This window comes from Scyliorhinus torazame, chromosome 12, assembly GCF_047496885.1.
Source record: "Scyliorhinus torazame isolate Kashiwa2021f chromosome 12, sScyTor2.1, whole genome shotgun sequence".
NCBI classification, from domain to species: Eukaryota; Metazoa; Chordata; class Chondrichthyes; order Carcharhiniformes; family Scyliorhinidae; genus Scyliorhinus; species Scyliorhinus torazame.
Window position 1 is genome coordinate 216,642,172 of NC_092718.1, and position 16,934 is coordinate 216,659,105.

Genomic DNA, 16,934 nt, shown 5'->3' on the forward strand with positions numbered 1-16,934 from the left:
GAGCGAATCTCTGCGCATGGCTGTTTATGTTTTTAGTGGATCTGCCTATTCCTTTCACCTGAAAACATCTGTATCTGTATATATTCACCTGTAAACGTCTGTGTCTGGTATATCTCTGAGTAATGTATGTGTGTTTAAGAGTGTGCCTGTGAATAAGGATGTCTCTCTCTGTGTGAGTGTGTGTGAGTATCCGGAGACGTGAGATATTGATACAACGATTGAATCTCTATGTTACAACGAATTTACATTTGCGTTCGGTTCCTTCCCCAACTTTTGTACCGCACCAATAATCCTCCATTGTCCCAATTCCCGTTCTTTCGGGGGGAAATGCCCTCTTTCACTCTTTGACACTCAACGATTGGGTATCCATATAAGCGGGTCGTGGGTTCGGCTACCTGAATTCTCCCTCTGTGTACCCGAATAGGCGCCGGAGTGTGGTGACTAGGGGCTTTTCACAGTAACTTCATTGCAGTGTTAATGTAAACCTACTTGTGACAATAAAGATTATTATTACCTTGCGTACGGCTTCCTAACAATGGATTCTGTGAAATTGACTGCATATTCTGTATCTTGAATGGTTGCACGGCATAATTTAACACAGGGAGGACCCGTCATGTTCCCCACATAGACGCCTAACTGATTAAAAAATCATTTGGCGACTTCTAAAGAAACGTTTGAAAAAATTGAAATAATTTCCTTGTATCGATCACTTGAGTCAACTCACTTCCTCAGGAGGATGGTTTCCAGATGACCTCGAGTATTGAAGAGGCATTTTTCAATATAAAAAGTGAACTCCTTTGATGTTATGTGACGTCTGAGTGTTCCCTCCCCGAATCAAAGTGACTCAATAAAGAACATGTCAATCCACCCGAACTGTTAGATCCTTAAACGCTGCCCTTTTATTCTTTTTTTAAAGTACTTAAATTTCGATTCCAACCCAAATGTGGGGAGCCTTCACATCCTCCCGGAGGGGTGCAGTTATAGCTCTATATTGTGTAATAATTCGGAGTAATGTCTTGCAAAAACTCGTGAAATATTCTCCGATATCTGTTCAGGTGGCAGTGCATCTTGCTTCAGATGCGAATGGCGCATTCTCCGTTGGAAAAGGCTGTGATGTGGAAAATAGCGCCGTGAAGTTCGCGTGTAATCCAAATCTAACGCAACAGGTCGGAACCGGTGAAATTGGGTCCAGACAGAACGGATCCCAAAGCACAAAATAAATTCGAAAGTTGAATCAGTCGGAATAAACCCATTGCTGCTCAGACAAAACTTTCCAGACACTTTGCTCTTCAAAATATTTGCAATAATTAATTTATTTTCTGAGGGGTAGGGATGCCACGTGTGAGCTGTTCCGTGTTGTATATACATAGAATATACCAGAATCCTGACCGAAAACAAGGATTTCCCGCCATAAATCACTCCGCATTCAATCCTTTGATTCAATTCATCTTCAGTCTTACATCTTTACCATCGTCGACCGCAAGGATTTGGGACTATTGTCCTTTAATGTGACACATTCCTTAATAGCTATGCGTACAATTTCAAATTATTTTTGCAAAGTCAAATACACACAAGTGAAAGCTTACATACAGTGACACATATACACACCTAGTCACACACAGACACACGCACACATGTTTAGTCTTTCATACCACACGCGTTCAACTCAAATATATCACAAGCAAAGATTTCACTCCAAAAGGTTTATTGAAAGTTGTGAGAGAATTATTACCCGAATAACCAACACAGTCTGAGATATATTTTTCTCTCTCTCTTATGTTTTATTTTTGTGTTGAGCCCGGTGAGATAGCCACTCAGAATCCACACCAAAGAGGTGAGCCAACCTGAGGTGTCATAGTGGCATTCTTTATATACCCCGCCAACACAGGACATTAGGTAAGTGTCTCCTCCATCCCTTTAAAATCTGTAGCATTGTACAGTACAGAGCGCGGTTATTTAAAACAAAAACAGGTAGGTAACACTGGAATAACATTGATGTAATGGATGGCACATGTTGCTTTCAAAACCGTTTTGAGGGAAGCAGGCGGGTGGATGTTGTATAAAACTCATTCATTCTCTCACACACTTCCCAATGCGCTATATATTTCATTTACAATATATTGTGACGTTCGTGTGTAAAACAAAAGACATTAAATTGCAAAGAATTAAACTCTAATATATATATACACGCGAATTTACAACTGGTGAATAAATTAATACCGATTTGCATATTCTGTCATCCACAGCTTATTTACACAAAATTACTAATTAATTACATAAATAGCAAAAGATCCTTGTTTTTTTTCTTGTGTGAAGGTACATTTATCTTACGCGGTATTTTTTTTTATAGCGAAGTGGTCGTTCCTTTACCCTCAAGTTGCACCACATTTAACAGCGGCCTCTCTCAATCTCTCTCTAACTCCAGGTGCGGTTCCTGGGGTTGTCAGGTCTGAAGCCCCGCTTCCTCGGGGCACCACCCGACCGCCACCTCTCTCTCTCCCGCTGGGTCGGATGTTGAAGGTATCTGCACTGTGAGGTTCTCCTTTTGCGATAGTCGCGATACCCCAAATGTGGATCAGAGTGGGTTCATTTGGGGCAATCCCCAGCCGGAGGTATCTCCCGGCTGTTCTCCAGCCCGCTCACCAACCTCTGGATGTTCTGCAGTTCGTTGATGGCCTCCTTGGCGTTGGGCTTGGGGGAGAGGGAGCTGGCCCCAGTCCTTAAACTTCCCCCGCTGCTTTTGTGGCTAATCTCTGAGGCCAGGCCGACCGAGACGGGGCTGGAGGCCCGGCTGCTGCACAGTTTGCTGTCGGGGCCTCCGAGGGCCGAGGGTACCGCCGTGGTCAGGAGGTTGGTGCTGGCCGGGATGGAGACGGGGATTGGGTAGGGGTTGAAGCGAAGCCGGGGCCGTCCGCCGCTCAGGAACGGGTGCCGGTGGAGAGAGGAGGGCGCCCCGGAGGTGTTGGGCAAGGCGGCGGCCGCGGCAGCAGCTGCCATGTAGGTGTACGGGTAAGGGAAGAGCCCTCCGAAAGTGGTCATTGGGATCCCCTGTATTGTGAAACAAGAGGGGAGGCAGAGAGGGAGAGAAAAAACAGAGCTGGTGAGTATCATCAGACAGTGAAGACTGTCAACAAGATCAAAAGACATTTCACACCACTTGAAGCAACTGTAAGAAAGCAACCTTATCAACTGTTACACCCATCTGGTCAAGCAGGTGTGGAGAAACAACACGAAATGGATTTGAAACGGGGGGTGGGGGGATTTAGAACTACCCCCCCAAAAAAAAAAAATCTCTTAAGGCCCGGCCCGAAATCAACTGGAAATTACAAATCTGAGTTGTGTGCTTGATTTAGTCTTGATGGAGTCGAGATTAGTCACAATCTAGCTGCATGATTCAAGGGGCTGAATGGCCAGACTATTCCTATACTCCTCAACATTGGATCAAGGACACAGTGAAAAGTAAGCAAATGGGATTTTGTTTTTAATAGAGTTGAATCTTCGATTTGATCCTGGGGCTGTGACTCCGAACATGGGACTTTCAGAGACTCCTAACAGGGGTACAAACACTTTGGGGCCCCTTCCCCAGCTGCCCAATGAGGACTAGAGGGGTTCTCGCTCAGTTACAGCCACCTACTGTTACCCCACAAGTGCTGGGCTCTGCAGTGAGAGTTGGCCCATTCTCCAGATTGGAGCTGATGTGTATTAGTACACAGCATTCTCAGGACTGCACGCCTTGCGTTATCTTCCACCAGACATCAGCGCCAATAAAACAGTTCATTAATTTGACAATAAAACTTATAATTGGAATAGGAATTCTTGATTTGGAATGAAAGATTATTAACTTCATGCACTAAACATACTCTCCAGTGCATGAAGAGATGGTGGTGTGTAGACAAATGGATAAACAAGGGGCAAATGTGCTTATTTTTCTAGGCCTGTAATCATCCCAGTATCTTTCTAAATCCAGTTTAACCAAACACAATTGAATCTGTCAGAATTCTTGATGGCCAACGAAATAAAACTCAATGTACCATTACAAGGCTGATGTATCCAGTAGTCCCATCTAAGCATTGTCAAAACAAATTGTATAAATAACCAAATGGACGGTTTGGTTAATTGGCTCCCACACATAAAGACATTTAAAAAATGTACCTGTCACAAACACGTATGTTCAAAATACACCCCCCTCCATATTCTAAAGAATATGCACAAAATGTATTGAAATATATGTCCACTGCCGTCCATATAATAGATCTGTGTACATCACAGAACGTTTTTATGTATCACTTTGCCTCAAAGGATAAAATGCCAAAAGTACTTTCCACTTGAAGGTTTCTACAGCAATCACAGAGGAGAAATTGTTCTTGTCCTTATAAAATTATTATGAAATCGTGAATTGGATTTGGGGGGGGGGGGGGAGTGCTATTTTGTTCCAGAGCCCCCCCCCCCCCCCCCCCCCCGCCCTGCACGCACACACACACACACAATCTATCTAAAACCTGAGCTTGGATTGTGAAGCTTATTGATAATCCCAGGAAGATTCACAGGACAGGGTTTGGCAATCAGCCGCGGACCTTTGCTCAGCGGTGTTGGGGCATGGGCTATAAGTTATTGATTAGTACCCACTCAACATGGAACTCGAATTTAATGATTTCATGTTAAAATGCGGGGTGTTAAAGTTAAGTTTCTCCATGGTTCCTCGCCTGCCTGAAACGTTTGAATCCGGAATACGATTAATGAGGATGTTTGGGATGAATGTCCCAGGTGTCACACCTGGAATCCCAACTCCCGTGAGTCCATCGTGTCCCGGCTGATGGTTTTGTTGGAGACTGATTTAGCTTTCCTACGCAATGGCTCATCTAAAAACATTCCCTCCCGTTATCAAAGTCGGACTATTAACCCGCAAATGATAGAATTATCTCTGAACTGACGAGGCAGAGACCATGGCAGCGGTTTTAAACAGTTCCCAAACTCCCTTCCTTCCCCCTCCTCCTCAACTCTTTCCATTATTTGATTTCTCGCCCACTTTTCACAATTCTTCACCTCCCCGTTTCATGCTGTTAATGTTTTCTCTCTTGTGTTTTTTGGAGTCTCTCTCTCTCTGCCCTTTGCTTTCCTGTCTCTCTCCCCCCCCCCCCCCCCCCACCCCCACCCTTGGATATCTGCGTGTCTATTTCGTTCCCTGGGTTAATCTGAACACAATGTCCCGGGAACCTCCGCAGAGGCAACAGAACCCAAACACAGGAGCTAAAGTGAGAAAATAGTGGGACAGGAAGGGGATTTTGTTTTTAGTTTTAACCGAGTTTCGTTTGCAAACGGTGCAATGTTCAAATCCCCAAATGAATGGTTGATTCCATTCCCTGCCAATCGATCGTGAATTATTCTAAAACTCGATGTTTATATTCAATATTCAAGGTGGGCCTGAGAAACCCTGGTCATTGCCTGCTTCGGCAATTCTTACCTGAGAAGCTAAGACGTGTTGGGAGAGATGGAACGGGAAGTGGGCTCCCGCCCCTGCTGACCCGGGGGCTGAGGCGATGGTCGCGTTCTCCAAACTGCCGGCTCCCGACACTGAGGCCAATAAATGTCCCATTCCGGTGGCCATGGCAGAGAAAGCTCCCGGGGGGACTGCAAACTGGCCCGGGTGAATAAACAGAGGCTGTCCGACGTTTAGAGGGTTAAAAAAGTGCTGGCTGTGCAGCCCAGAGAAAGCCAAGCTCTGCAAGTGGCCAGCGTTCAGGTGAGAGGGACCCTCAGTCTGCACCATGAGCGGGGAGTAAGTGTCTTTCCGCAAACATTCAGCGTCCTTCTTCGCCTCCTCCTTCCTCCCCCTCTCGCCCTTCTCTCTCTCCGAGCTCCTGTGACTGGAGCTGCTTTCAGTGTCCCTGCCACCTTCCAGCGATTCCTTCTTTCTCTCCGGGGCAGATCCTGGCCTGGGCCGCTGCGGCGTGTCTCCCGCCGCGTGTTCGGCGGGCGGGGTGTTAATTCGGGACGCCGCCCCCCGGGAGCTGCTGGTGATGGCGGCGGAGTGTTCCTCCCGTGTCTCCAGCTCAGGCTCACTGTCAGCGCCAGACTTGTCATCTAGAAACACCCAGAGAAATCGCATAGAAATATGAAAGCGCTTTGAGCTTGCAACAATAACAGAATGGAATTCAGTCACCTACAGGTTCCTGAGTCGTTGCATATTTAAATATGTTACAACACTTCATACAGCCAGCTCAAGAAATCAAATACATTAAAAGTTCAATTCAGAATGTAACAAAATAAATGAATCTACCCCCTCCATGGATCACATGATAAATAGCCCTCTAGACTTAAACTTGCTCATGTTAATATCTAACAAAAAGGTGTTCAGATAGATCCAGGGTTTTTTTTTCCCATAATTTCTCAAAATGCATTTATTTCAGGCTGTGATTCTTGGAGAAATTGACTCTGCATTAACTCCATGATTAAAACCAGAGGGAGAATGCAATGGGAGCAGATGTTACTTTAGTACCTGCATCTTATTTGGAAAAATTACATTCGTTGTCTGTACCCAGGTCAGCAGAAAGGGACAAACGATTTGCACAAACGCGACACAGGCAAATAATATTCCGCTTCAGAAAGGCAATGTCTCAGGCACGTAATTAACTCTGGCTGAAATATGAGCGAAGGTTTTAGAATGATGACTGCGCAGTGCAAAAGCTCGCGGTCGATTTTTCTAACAGATTGAGTATAATCGTAAAGTGTTGTCTTTTGTTTTAAGAACACTCGGTAGATTAATATACATTTTTAGAAAGATAAGCCGAACCCTAATAAATGCTTCACAAAACTGGGGCCAGCAATGATTCCCATCAACACTAGCTGAGATTTCCACACATCAGGTGTATTGCTCAGAACCAGCGCCATAAACTCATGTTTCACATGAGTTTAAGAAATGTTTACATCGCTTACCAATGGATCATTGGTGTTTGAATATAAATATAACACACACACGGCCTGTTTTATACTTCAGGGATTCCTGTGCCGTTTTCACTGGGAGAAATGACTCAAACTGCAATACTCCCCTCTCACTTCTAATGCCTCTAGTGTTGAAATTGATATTTTTAAATCACCAAAATTCATTAAGTATTTACTCTCTCTCCCTCTCTGTACATATGTTATTTCGACACGACACTTCGACATGTCCTCAAAGTTTGCTGCGGTTTTCTATCTCCTGGACCCATTTATTAGAATCCACTGAAGCAAATGGTGACACCAAGTTTTCAAGTTAAGCCACTCGCCCCCTGGTTTACCTGGGGGGCGAAATGCGGTCAACAAACCACTCGGCCTTGATCTCTGGACTGGACCAGACTCGAGCGGCCTCGCTCCAGCACGCAGCCCCCCCCCCCCCCCCCCCCCCCCGCCCCCCTACCCTTCCCACCTCTCACCTTTGGGTGTCTGCTTGAATTGTAGAGAGACGGGGTCCCCGGCTGAGGGCGAGCGCCGGGACTCCCTGGCCATTGGTAGATCGCTGGAGGAGGCGTCAGAATCGCCAGCATCTCGGTCACCTTTACACGGATCTTCGTACACACGCAAGGAGGGGAGGGAGAGCTGCTTCCTGAAATTCCAACATTGCTGCCAGTGTTACAATGAGACAAGCAACCAGCTTAAAGCAACAAGCTTTAATTCCTACTTTTAAATATAAATAACATTACGATATAAAGATATTCAAAATGAAATTAAAACATAACCCCCTCCCTCCCTCCCTCCACACAATGCTCCCAACAATCTCTGATGCCATCCCGGTACTGGCCGCCAGGAGGTGGACACGAGCAGCTTGGAGTTAAACCCGCAAATTCGGCAGAGACGGCGGACTGTCCGCCAATCTGTACCGGCGCAACTCCGATTGAGAAGTTAACCAGTGCAGGAGTCGCTGGGGGGGGGGGGGGGGGGGGGGGGGCACCATCTCTCTTCCCATTCACAATAAATTATTTCTAAACACTCTTGAGCCAGTTGTTGATATGGGCAACGACGATACATTCACTGATTAGTCGCTTCTGTTCAGTTTTACCTTTTCTCTCTCCTCCCGTTGCCAGTGTCCCTGAATCCTTTTGCAAAAGGGGTTGTTGTCAATTTTAAGCTGCGTGATCTGCCGAATTAAAACAGGGGGGGGGGAAACGCAGTTAGCAATCTGAAACGTAAGGAGTGCACAAAACTGATTCCCCAATCGGGGAGCAGCGAATTAAACTCAAACTGCTTCAGAAACGAGGGATGAGCAAAAAACAAACAAACACGTTATGATGGTATGACAATTTCACTGAACTGTGCCCTGGCCAATGTATATTGCTCTGTCAACATCACGGAGATGATTTGTGTTTCTCACAGCGGCAGTGTGCACATTGTCTGCTTGCAACGTATTCCCGACATTACAAGTGCGTTGGGATAATCCCAAATCCTGGAACAGTTGTTGGTTTTCATTTTTGTATGGGGGGGGGGGGGGGTGATTCTATCGAATGCCACACTTGTGAATGAAATCCGATGTAAATCCTAATAAAATTCTCAGCCAATTATTCAATTTGAATATCACAATATGGCAGGGATTAAGGTGGAGGCAATGGGCGATACTGGTCATTTACTGTCCCTCCCTGTTAACAAGACAAATTCACACACACAGATGCGCTGAGTCAATATTGGGTAAAGCAGGACTTAACCGCGTGGCGTTGAGATATTTAATCTTACTTGCCAATAAGGAGGTTATAGAGCACTCTTAAAAGGTTTTTAACAGCACAGATACGTGCTTAGCTTATGAATACTTCATACAAATTATGGTATATGATATCAGCTAACCGACACGTGTACCTCCCCTGATTTGCCGGGATCCATTATTCATAAGCCACGCTTTATAAAAAAAAGCTAACGATTTAAAGGGACAGGACACAAGAATGGAGATGAATTAAACGGGTGAAATGTCATCACTCGAAGTGGAAGGGAGCCATGCACATTTCCAACAACCTTTGCAACTTCTGAGCAGCTACCCCAAGCCAAGGTGGCCTCTTTGTTCATTTGTGTTCCTTTTTTGAAATTAGCCGGGCAACAGTGTTAAATAAATGTCTGTAAATGGGGCGTTCTGGCCACAATATCTTCCTGGTCTGTACCTATCGCGGTGTCTGTGGGTGCATCATGAATCCAACAAGTTGGATGTTGTCAGGCAAGATCAACAGAGCAGATCCCAGGCTCTGCGTCGATCAGACAAATAGTCAGTGATGGATTTCCATTCTGGCTGGAAAGTGTGAGATGTTGTTAAGCAGACTCGCTCGTGCAGGTTGGAGGAATGCGGGTAGCGGAGATCGCTACCTAGCGCCAGATGATCACTGGGGATCGAATTGAAAAATGTCACCTCGGCAGAACCTGTTGCAATTTGGATATTGTCCCCGCACCTTTTACACAACATTGCAATGTGCCTGTGTCCTAAACCTCAATCGCCCTGTTGTCCCAGCAACCCACCCCCCCCCCCCCCCTCCCAGCTTTCACACATCCCGGGGGAACTAACTTGCCCGCGGTGTCCAGGTCTGGAACAAAGATTTTATTATTTACCCAAGTATTGCATGTGAAAAATGTCATCAAAGCAACTGTCTTCATTGTCCCTGGCCTGTTAGAAATGATTCCATTCGCCCCAAATATCATTTTATGAAGAAAACCTTTTTGAAGCTGTTGTCTCTTTTAAAAAAAGTTCCGAGTGCGATTCTCAGGAATGTGAAGCTTCAATTCATCCTGCCTTTTGTATTTGGGGACATCCAGGCCCCCGTCCCATTATATTGTTTGTCATTCAGTTCAGTATTGAACTGCATTAAAAAGCATGATTAAAAATGCGGCTACACCCCAGACATCAAAAGTTGAACAAAAACGGTCTCCAAACATTTTGAATGAATGAATGAAGTCATTAATATGCTGAGACGGTTGTGGCTAGTCAGTCCCTCCAACTCGCTGCAGTGAGCTCCCGGGATAATGGGGACAGAGTGTGCCGGTCTCACCTTGTCGTTCTGGTAAGCTGTGACCGCGATGAACTCTGTCTCCGGGAACACATACGTTCGGAAAGTGCTGTAGGGCAGTTTGAGAATATCGTTGGCGCGGACCACGTGGAACCTGGGCTGGTATTTGTGCATGGAATTCAGAATGGTCTAAGAAAGGCGACAGAGAATAACTCAGGTTAATTGGACAGAAGGGCAGCCTTGGCTTTGCCTGCCTTACCTGGCACCAGTAATCAGTGAGAAGCAGATCATTTCTGGTGATTGTCACCCCCCCCCCCCCACCCCCACAACACACACACACACAGGAGAGGGTCAGGGAACTGCACCTTGTCCTGATGCAGTTTAGTAATTCAGTAAACAAGCAAAAAATCGAAACGTTAATCTGCCCTGCTGGTTAGGAGCAAACCTCGTTTCGTATCCTGTAATCAGGGCAACAATCAGCTTTGCATTGAACAGGAATCACGGCGGGTACATCGGCAAGGTAAATGGGAATAGTACTTTCAAACTGGCGAAGGAATACATGAGGTTAATTATACAATACATTCTCGGTCACAACGTGCCTTAAAACCGAATGATATTAAACAATAAAATATCAGCTCTATTCATTTTTATTTCACTTTAAAAATGGCAATTCCAAACTGCCTATTCTGGGATGGAGGTGGTTGGAAATGTTTGATCTTGACCCGGTTTACAGACGTGGAATGTTGAGGTCACAGGCTTGCTGCTGTAACGTAACTTCGATCGCCCTCCTGCACCTCTCCCAGTTATATTCTTTTTAAAGATGATTGTTATAATTACAACAGATCCAGGACCAGGGTTCGTAGATGGGAATCTGTTTGAAAAGAACACCGAGGGGGAAAAAAACATCCTGACTTTTTTTTAAATGTCCTGGGATGCATTGAAAGCGAAACTGAGCCATTGTCCTGTTGACACATAAAAGATAGACACTGGATCTGGGCATTGGTGCGTCATCTGAACTCTGTCCCGGGTTTATATAATATAAAATGTTACAGTGAGTCCTCGCTCAGGCGTGTAGATCATCCACTCAAAGCCTGGATCAGTCGGACAAGCCTCTGAATCTCTGAGCTCTCAAAATCCCTCTGAACTGTTCCCAGCTCCAATTCCTTTAACATTACACAAGGCCCTACAGCCTCGAGATATCCCGAGATATGCCTTTCCAAAATGAATATCAGTTCCTATTATTTATTAATAATGCCAATGGCGTTTGCAATTCAGTCACACAAAAGAGATTGTAAACAGTCCATTGAATCTTCTGCATTTTTTCTTGTTCTCTCTCGATGGATTTACTGTCCCCAGTCTGACTGAACCCCGTGTCTTCATTTTATACTTTTAATTTTGAATATGTTACTGGTGAAAGCGAGCAGCATTTTTTTTCACGCTTGCTGATCTAGGTCGAATTGTCTTGTGCTTCAGGGCGCTTTCTGCAAAGCTCTGCTTCATAATGGCTGCTTTTTACCTCCAGTCCTATTCCTACAACCTTCAATCATGTTTCCCAGACCACTGCATTAAAAAAAACACGCATCCCCCTCCCAAATAAATGGTCACAAATTGTTTCTCCACTGGCCCCACGTCCACCTCTAAAGCATCACCGCAGTGATTCTTCGCAGACCCACAGTCCGGCTGGATTAGAGATGGCCTTTCAGTAGTCCAGCAGCTCTTACCCAGTAGCGAGAGCCACTCTCTGCTCCCTCGCTCTCTTTCTCTGACTCTCTCCCCTCCTGACGCCACGAATCCTGACCCGCTTTTCACAGCCCATAGCCTTAATGCACTTCAGCCTGACCCCCGCCATAGAAAACAGCAACAACAGCAAGCAAACAAAGCCCTCTATCAGTAATATTTAAAGGCACAATTCTAAAATCCTCAACCTCGGCCCAGTCCCCACCGTAGCTCAGGAAGGTCCCTCAGCCTTGAATACATTTGCGCTCAAACCTTACTCCTGAATCAAGGCGTGCGGGATAATGAACACATCTGAGAGGCCGGGTTCATTGTTCTAAATGGCCCCATAACATTCGAACCCCGGTAGAATTCAGACGTTAAGGTGCATTCAGCAGAATTTTGACCTGTTCTGAGTTTATTTTAACCCCAAACCATTAGATTCAAACGCAAAATGGTTACTGTACTGTTTTGAGGTGTGTGTGCCTTTTAACATGTTCTATAAATATTCTCTTATTGATCAATGTTGTGTTAGGCAGATCGCCCTGTTCCAGTCGTCAGGCTCCAGTTGTGAAGTAAAAAGTGGCCTAGCATTTCTGAAGCCCTTTCATTCATTTTATGTTCCCAGAGATTTACTCGCCAATTGGCCACTCAATTTCCCAAGTCCATAACAAATCTCTCACACAGGGGGAGTTATATGTGTGTGTGTGTGAAAGTTTTGAAGTCTATTCCAGCAAGGCGGTGGCGGTGGTGGGGCGGGAGGGGAGGGGGGGGGGGGGGGTCGCCGACACAAAATAAACTTTGCAAAATGACAAATCATGACTGTAGCGACCGGAAGCAGAATCTGACCCGAATACTTACTATTTAAAACAAAAAGGACAGTCAAAATGGAAAATATATAAATCGACCTACAGCAACACTTACGAATCCATGCTTATCGGAAATGTTGTTGGTGAGTTTGAGTTTGTGAAAGGTGACTGCTTTAGCCATCCACTGTTCCCCGGTAGCCGGGCTGTCTGGGTGAATGTACATCCTCTTGGGCATCTCCGGGTCGGCTTTCCCGGCCACCATCCAACGTGAATTGTGGAATTTGTAACGACAGTCGTCGGCTGCAACGATGTCCATCAGTAAAATATATTTCGCCTTTTTATCCAGACCGTTGACTCTCACTTTGAAGGGCGGAAACATTCTCCTAAGAGAGCAATGGGACAGATGAAGCAGCGCGTTTTAATACTTAATTTAACACATGAGTGGTGTGAAGTACAATTCAGCATGGAAGGAACAAGCAATATGAACCTTGCATCTTCAAACTGAGCCCAGTTATGTGCTAAACTCTTAATAGTTTCTCCAACACATTTTTTTATTCCCGGATCTGAGAAACCTATCATTTTATTTCTCCATTCCTCTTTGAACTAAGATTCCTAATTTCCCAGGATTGGGTGTAAACAATGAGCAGGACAGATGCATTCTCTTCTCATGAGGAACCGGGGCATGTTTTTTTTTGGGGGGGTGGGGGGAGAAGAGAGGCAGCTGGCGTAAAGTTCGACCACTTTTTAAAAGTTGTGCAATCTCGGGGCAGGGTGGTGGTTTTTATTTTGCATTTCGGCCCCTTCCAGGGAAGCGGCATCGGCCGATTACCATCAAAGGTTATAAATAGCAACAGACTTATCGCTTCCAACTTCTGTAATGAGAGAGAGAGAGAGCCTGGGAGAGAGCGGAGGGACAATCGCTGCGGAGTAACAATTATATTTTAAGAAGAGAAAAATGTTGACGTATTACAAAAAAAAATAAACTCATGTGGAAATTAACACGTTTCACGTTTGAAACTGACTCGATTGCAGGGAATCGTTGCCTGCCCTCTTGTCTTTGCGTTTGAGATAAATGTGAATTTTGAGCAGAATTTAAGAGTTACTATCCAGTCCATTAATACGCGGGCTGCACATTAAAGCTCTCGCATTTCACAGGCAGATCCGATTCTGCCTTTGGCACCTTGTCAACTGGCTTCTCCTGAGGACTTCGCCAAATTCACTAGAAATCATTTAACAGATGACTGATCGTCAATTGCAGTTTTTTTTTAAACAACCAAAAAACAACAACATACAAGCGAGTTGGAAAAAGTTAAGCGACAGTGAGAATGTGAGCCGGGGCCGCTGCTTTAACTTGGGGACTTGTCCTCGCCACATTCGTACCTCCCAGACTTTGTAATAACCATTTCAGTGCCGACTTTGTGGAACTGGTCCCAGAGATCTTTAGCTTCCAGGTTGACTTTGGGATCGTCCTCGACCTCATCCTCCGGTTCCAGGCTCTTGAGGGGCCGCAGGTGCGCCGACTGGTGCCCCAGAGCGGAGACGCGGATGGCGGCCTCGGCCATGTTCTGCTCGGTCAGGGGTTTGCCCAGAGCTCCGGGCAGCGAGAGAGCCGCCGCCCCGCTCGGCGGCAGCGCCAGGGCCGGGAAGAAGGAGGGTTGAGCAGCTAGGAATGTGCTCATGGGGAAGTCCGCGGCCCGGTGAGCGTGAAAGGGGTGATATGCCATGGTGATCGCCGCTAAAACTGGTTCTCTCATCGGTGCATTCGGTAACAGGAGGGGAGGGTGGGGGTGGGGGACAGATTCCTGTTGGGAAAAGCCTTCTCCGGATCTTCTACACCATCTCCTTGAAGAGCAAGTGTGGATGTGCAATCTGTGTGTGTGAGTCTGTCTCCCTCCCTCTCTCTCACACACACATCCTTCCCACAATGATCTCCACTCGGCTCGGTCCCGCTAATGAGCCGCCCCGTTGATTGGTGAATTTACGCGTCTTGACCAATTGTGAGGCTGCAAAGGCGGAGTTTTGACAAGTAAATCCAGGATGGATGAGTGAGGAGAGAGGGGAGGGCTGGGGAGGGCAGGGAGAGCTGGGGAGGGGAGGGAGAGCTGGGTGGGAGGGGGGGGGGAGGTGTCGGGAGCTTGAACGTACAGTTAGCATCACTGGCACCGCTCCTTGAAAACATGTCAACAAAATTAAATATTAACCAATGACAGGAGGCATCGCCGCCCTCCTCCCCTCTCCCCCCCCCCCCCCAAGCCGTCTCCATCCTTCCCGCTTCCCGGATGAAGAGCCCGACCCCGGACAGAGACTCCACGGAGCACCGTAAAACACCTAGAGCCGCTCCCAACACCAAAACCCGCAGGTAACAACATCCAGAATGTGTATCTGTGCAAAATCTAATCTCAGCAGAGCCCGAGAGAGAGGCGACCAGTCCCCGACTGTTGTCTGTTCCTCCAGAATGGGGGCCATTCATTTAAAAGACTGAATTTCTAAATTTTAGTCTTTTTTTTCATCTTGGCCATTCTGGATTGCATTGTTATTTTTTTCTGCCCGTGTAGCGGGTGTCAGGCGGGTTATTGTAAACATGGGGAGGGTGTTGGAAAGAATTGCAGGAGCTGGTTGGCGGAATCCTGCAATTCTGCTTCAAGCACCTATTTTATTTTCAAAGATTCACCTTCTTTCGGCTTCAAAGAGACCGGGGTCGGAACACAAAGCTTCAACACTTTCTAAAAGTTGAAAGAAAGTTTGGATCCGTTTCCAGTTTTTTTCTCTGTGTCAAGAGCAAATAATTAAGACAACAATCCCACACGCAGCTTTTATTTCCAACCCTAAAGTTTGTAGGGCCGAACATTTTAATCTTATATTTCTTCTGATTCTCTCCCATCAACCCCCCCCCCCCCCCCCCGCCCCGGCTGGTAAAATCACCAAATCACCAGCTCCCAGGGAAATACTTTAGTTTTATCGCGGTGGGCCCCACCAGATGGCGTCATTAGGTTTGGGATCCAGAGACAGGGAAATAAACCGCCAGCTGAAATTGGACAGCAGGATCGGTGACGGTTTTGTTTGGAGGTGAGTGGGAAGGGGGCTAATCTTCCTCCCTTTTAACTCAAGTTTGTCCCGGGTTGTGTGCGGGTCCGCAGAACCAGCTCTGGCAACTCAATAAGGACGTTGCCCTTTTTAATTTTAGAAGCTGCAAAGTTGCCCAAACGCTTCAATGCTTTGCGAGTCGTGGGAAAAACCAACAGGGAACGCGCCCGTAAAACCCAACATCTGACACTATATTAATGCCTATATATGTATAATATATATAATCTTTCTGACACTATAGTAATGCCTATATATATTATATATCATATATCTAATCTATCTGACAATATATTGATGCCTATATATAATATATATAACCTTTCTGACACTATATTAATGCCTATATAATCTTTCGGACACTATATTAATGCATATATCATCTTTCTGACACGATATTAATGCCTATATATATAATAGCTCACACCATCTTAGTGTATGTATATAATATATCTGACACTGTATTAATGCCTATATATATATAACATCTGATACTGTATCTTAGTGCCTTCATATAATACACCTGACACTGTATTAATGCCTACATATAATATTAAACGTATGTAATATAGCTGACGTCATCTTAGTGCCTGTATATATGTGACACTGTATCTTAGTGTTTGTATATAATCTGACATTATATTTAATGTATATAATATATATAATACACCTGACACTATATTTAATGCCTATATATAATATATCTAACTCTATATCAATGCCTATATATATGACACTATACCATAATGCCTGTATATAATATATGACACTGTATCTTAGTGTCTGTATATAATACATCTGACACTATATTTAATGCCTATATAATATATAGGCATAATATAAGCCATAACTAACTTTTGAGTTTGTGAGAATTCGGGTAATTGGAGTAATAGAAGGGCAGCAACATGATTTTTAATTATATACGGTTCCGATTACTCCTAGTACATCTGTTTATTAGTTTGAGTGTTTATCTGGGTGATAATCCTCCAAAAAAGCCCATGAGAAAATGTCAAAGTGGGACTGAGGCGAGGGTTTGAGGGGCGCAATAGAGAGCAGATTCTGGGGGTGGGAAATGTAAGGTTCCTCAAAGCCATCTCCTCCGATTAAGTGGGACACGGCTTGTCGAGAGCGCCTGGCGCCAGTCTGCTGATGTCCAACAATAAGCACCGTCTCCTGTCACTTTGTATTAAGCAAAGAAATGTTAACAGCGCCCCTCCTCTTCCCAACCCCCCCCCTCCCCCCCCCCCCCCCCCCCCCCACAACAACACCACATCCTCCGATGGAAACATGGAAAGCAGAGATCATCGGCTGCTTTCTAGCAGGGGAGGGAGGCTGAGATTCCCAGTTATTCGGCTAGGTTTATATATTTTACAATCTCAGG

The 16,934-nt window shown here is 45.5% G+C and overlaps 1 protein-coding gene and 1 long non-coding RNA gene across 2 annotated transcripts in view; one reads left to right on the top strand and one right to left on the bottom strand.

Moving 5' to 3' along the window:
- Positions 1–1,295: 1,295 nt before the first annotated feature.
- Positions 1,296–14,419, bottom strand: tbx2b (T-box transcription factor 2b). The gene is given in 8 exon segments (XM_072469935.1): positions 1,296–3,048; positions 5,462–6,081; positions 7,410–7,579; positions 8,033–8,082; positions 8,084–8,110; positions 9,993–10,139; positions 12,588–12,855; positions 13,853–14,419. Coding segments are annotated over 8 exon segments (2,118 nt in total). The 5' UTR covers positions 14,227–14,419; the 3' UTR covers positions 1,296–2,586.
- A 253-nt stretch (positions 14,420–14,672) lies between these two features.
- LOC140386983 (uncharacterized) overlaps positions 14,673–16,934 on the top strand; it is a 99,132-nt gene continuing 96,870 nt past the window's right edge. The window contains exon 1 of the long non-coding RNA XR_011933726.1: positions 14,673–14,831. This is a non-coding gene — a long non-coding RNA (uncharacterized lncRNA). The remainder of the gene's footprint in view (positions 14,832–16,934) is intronic.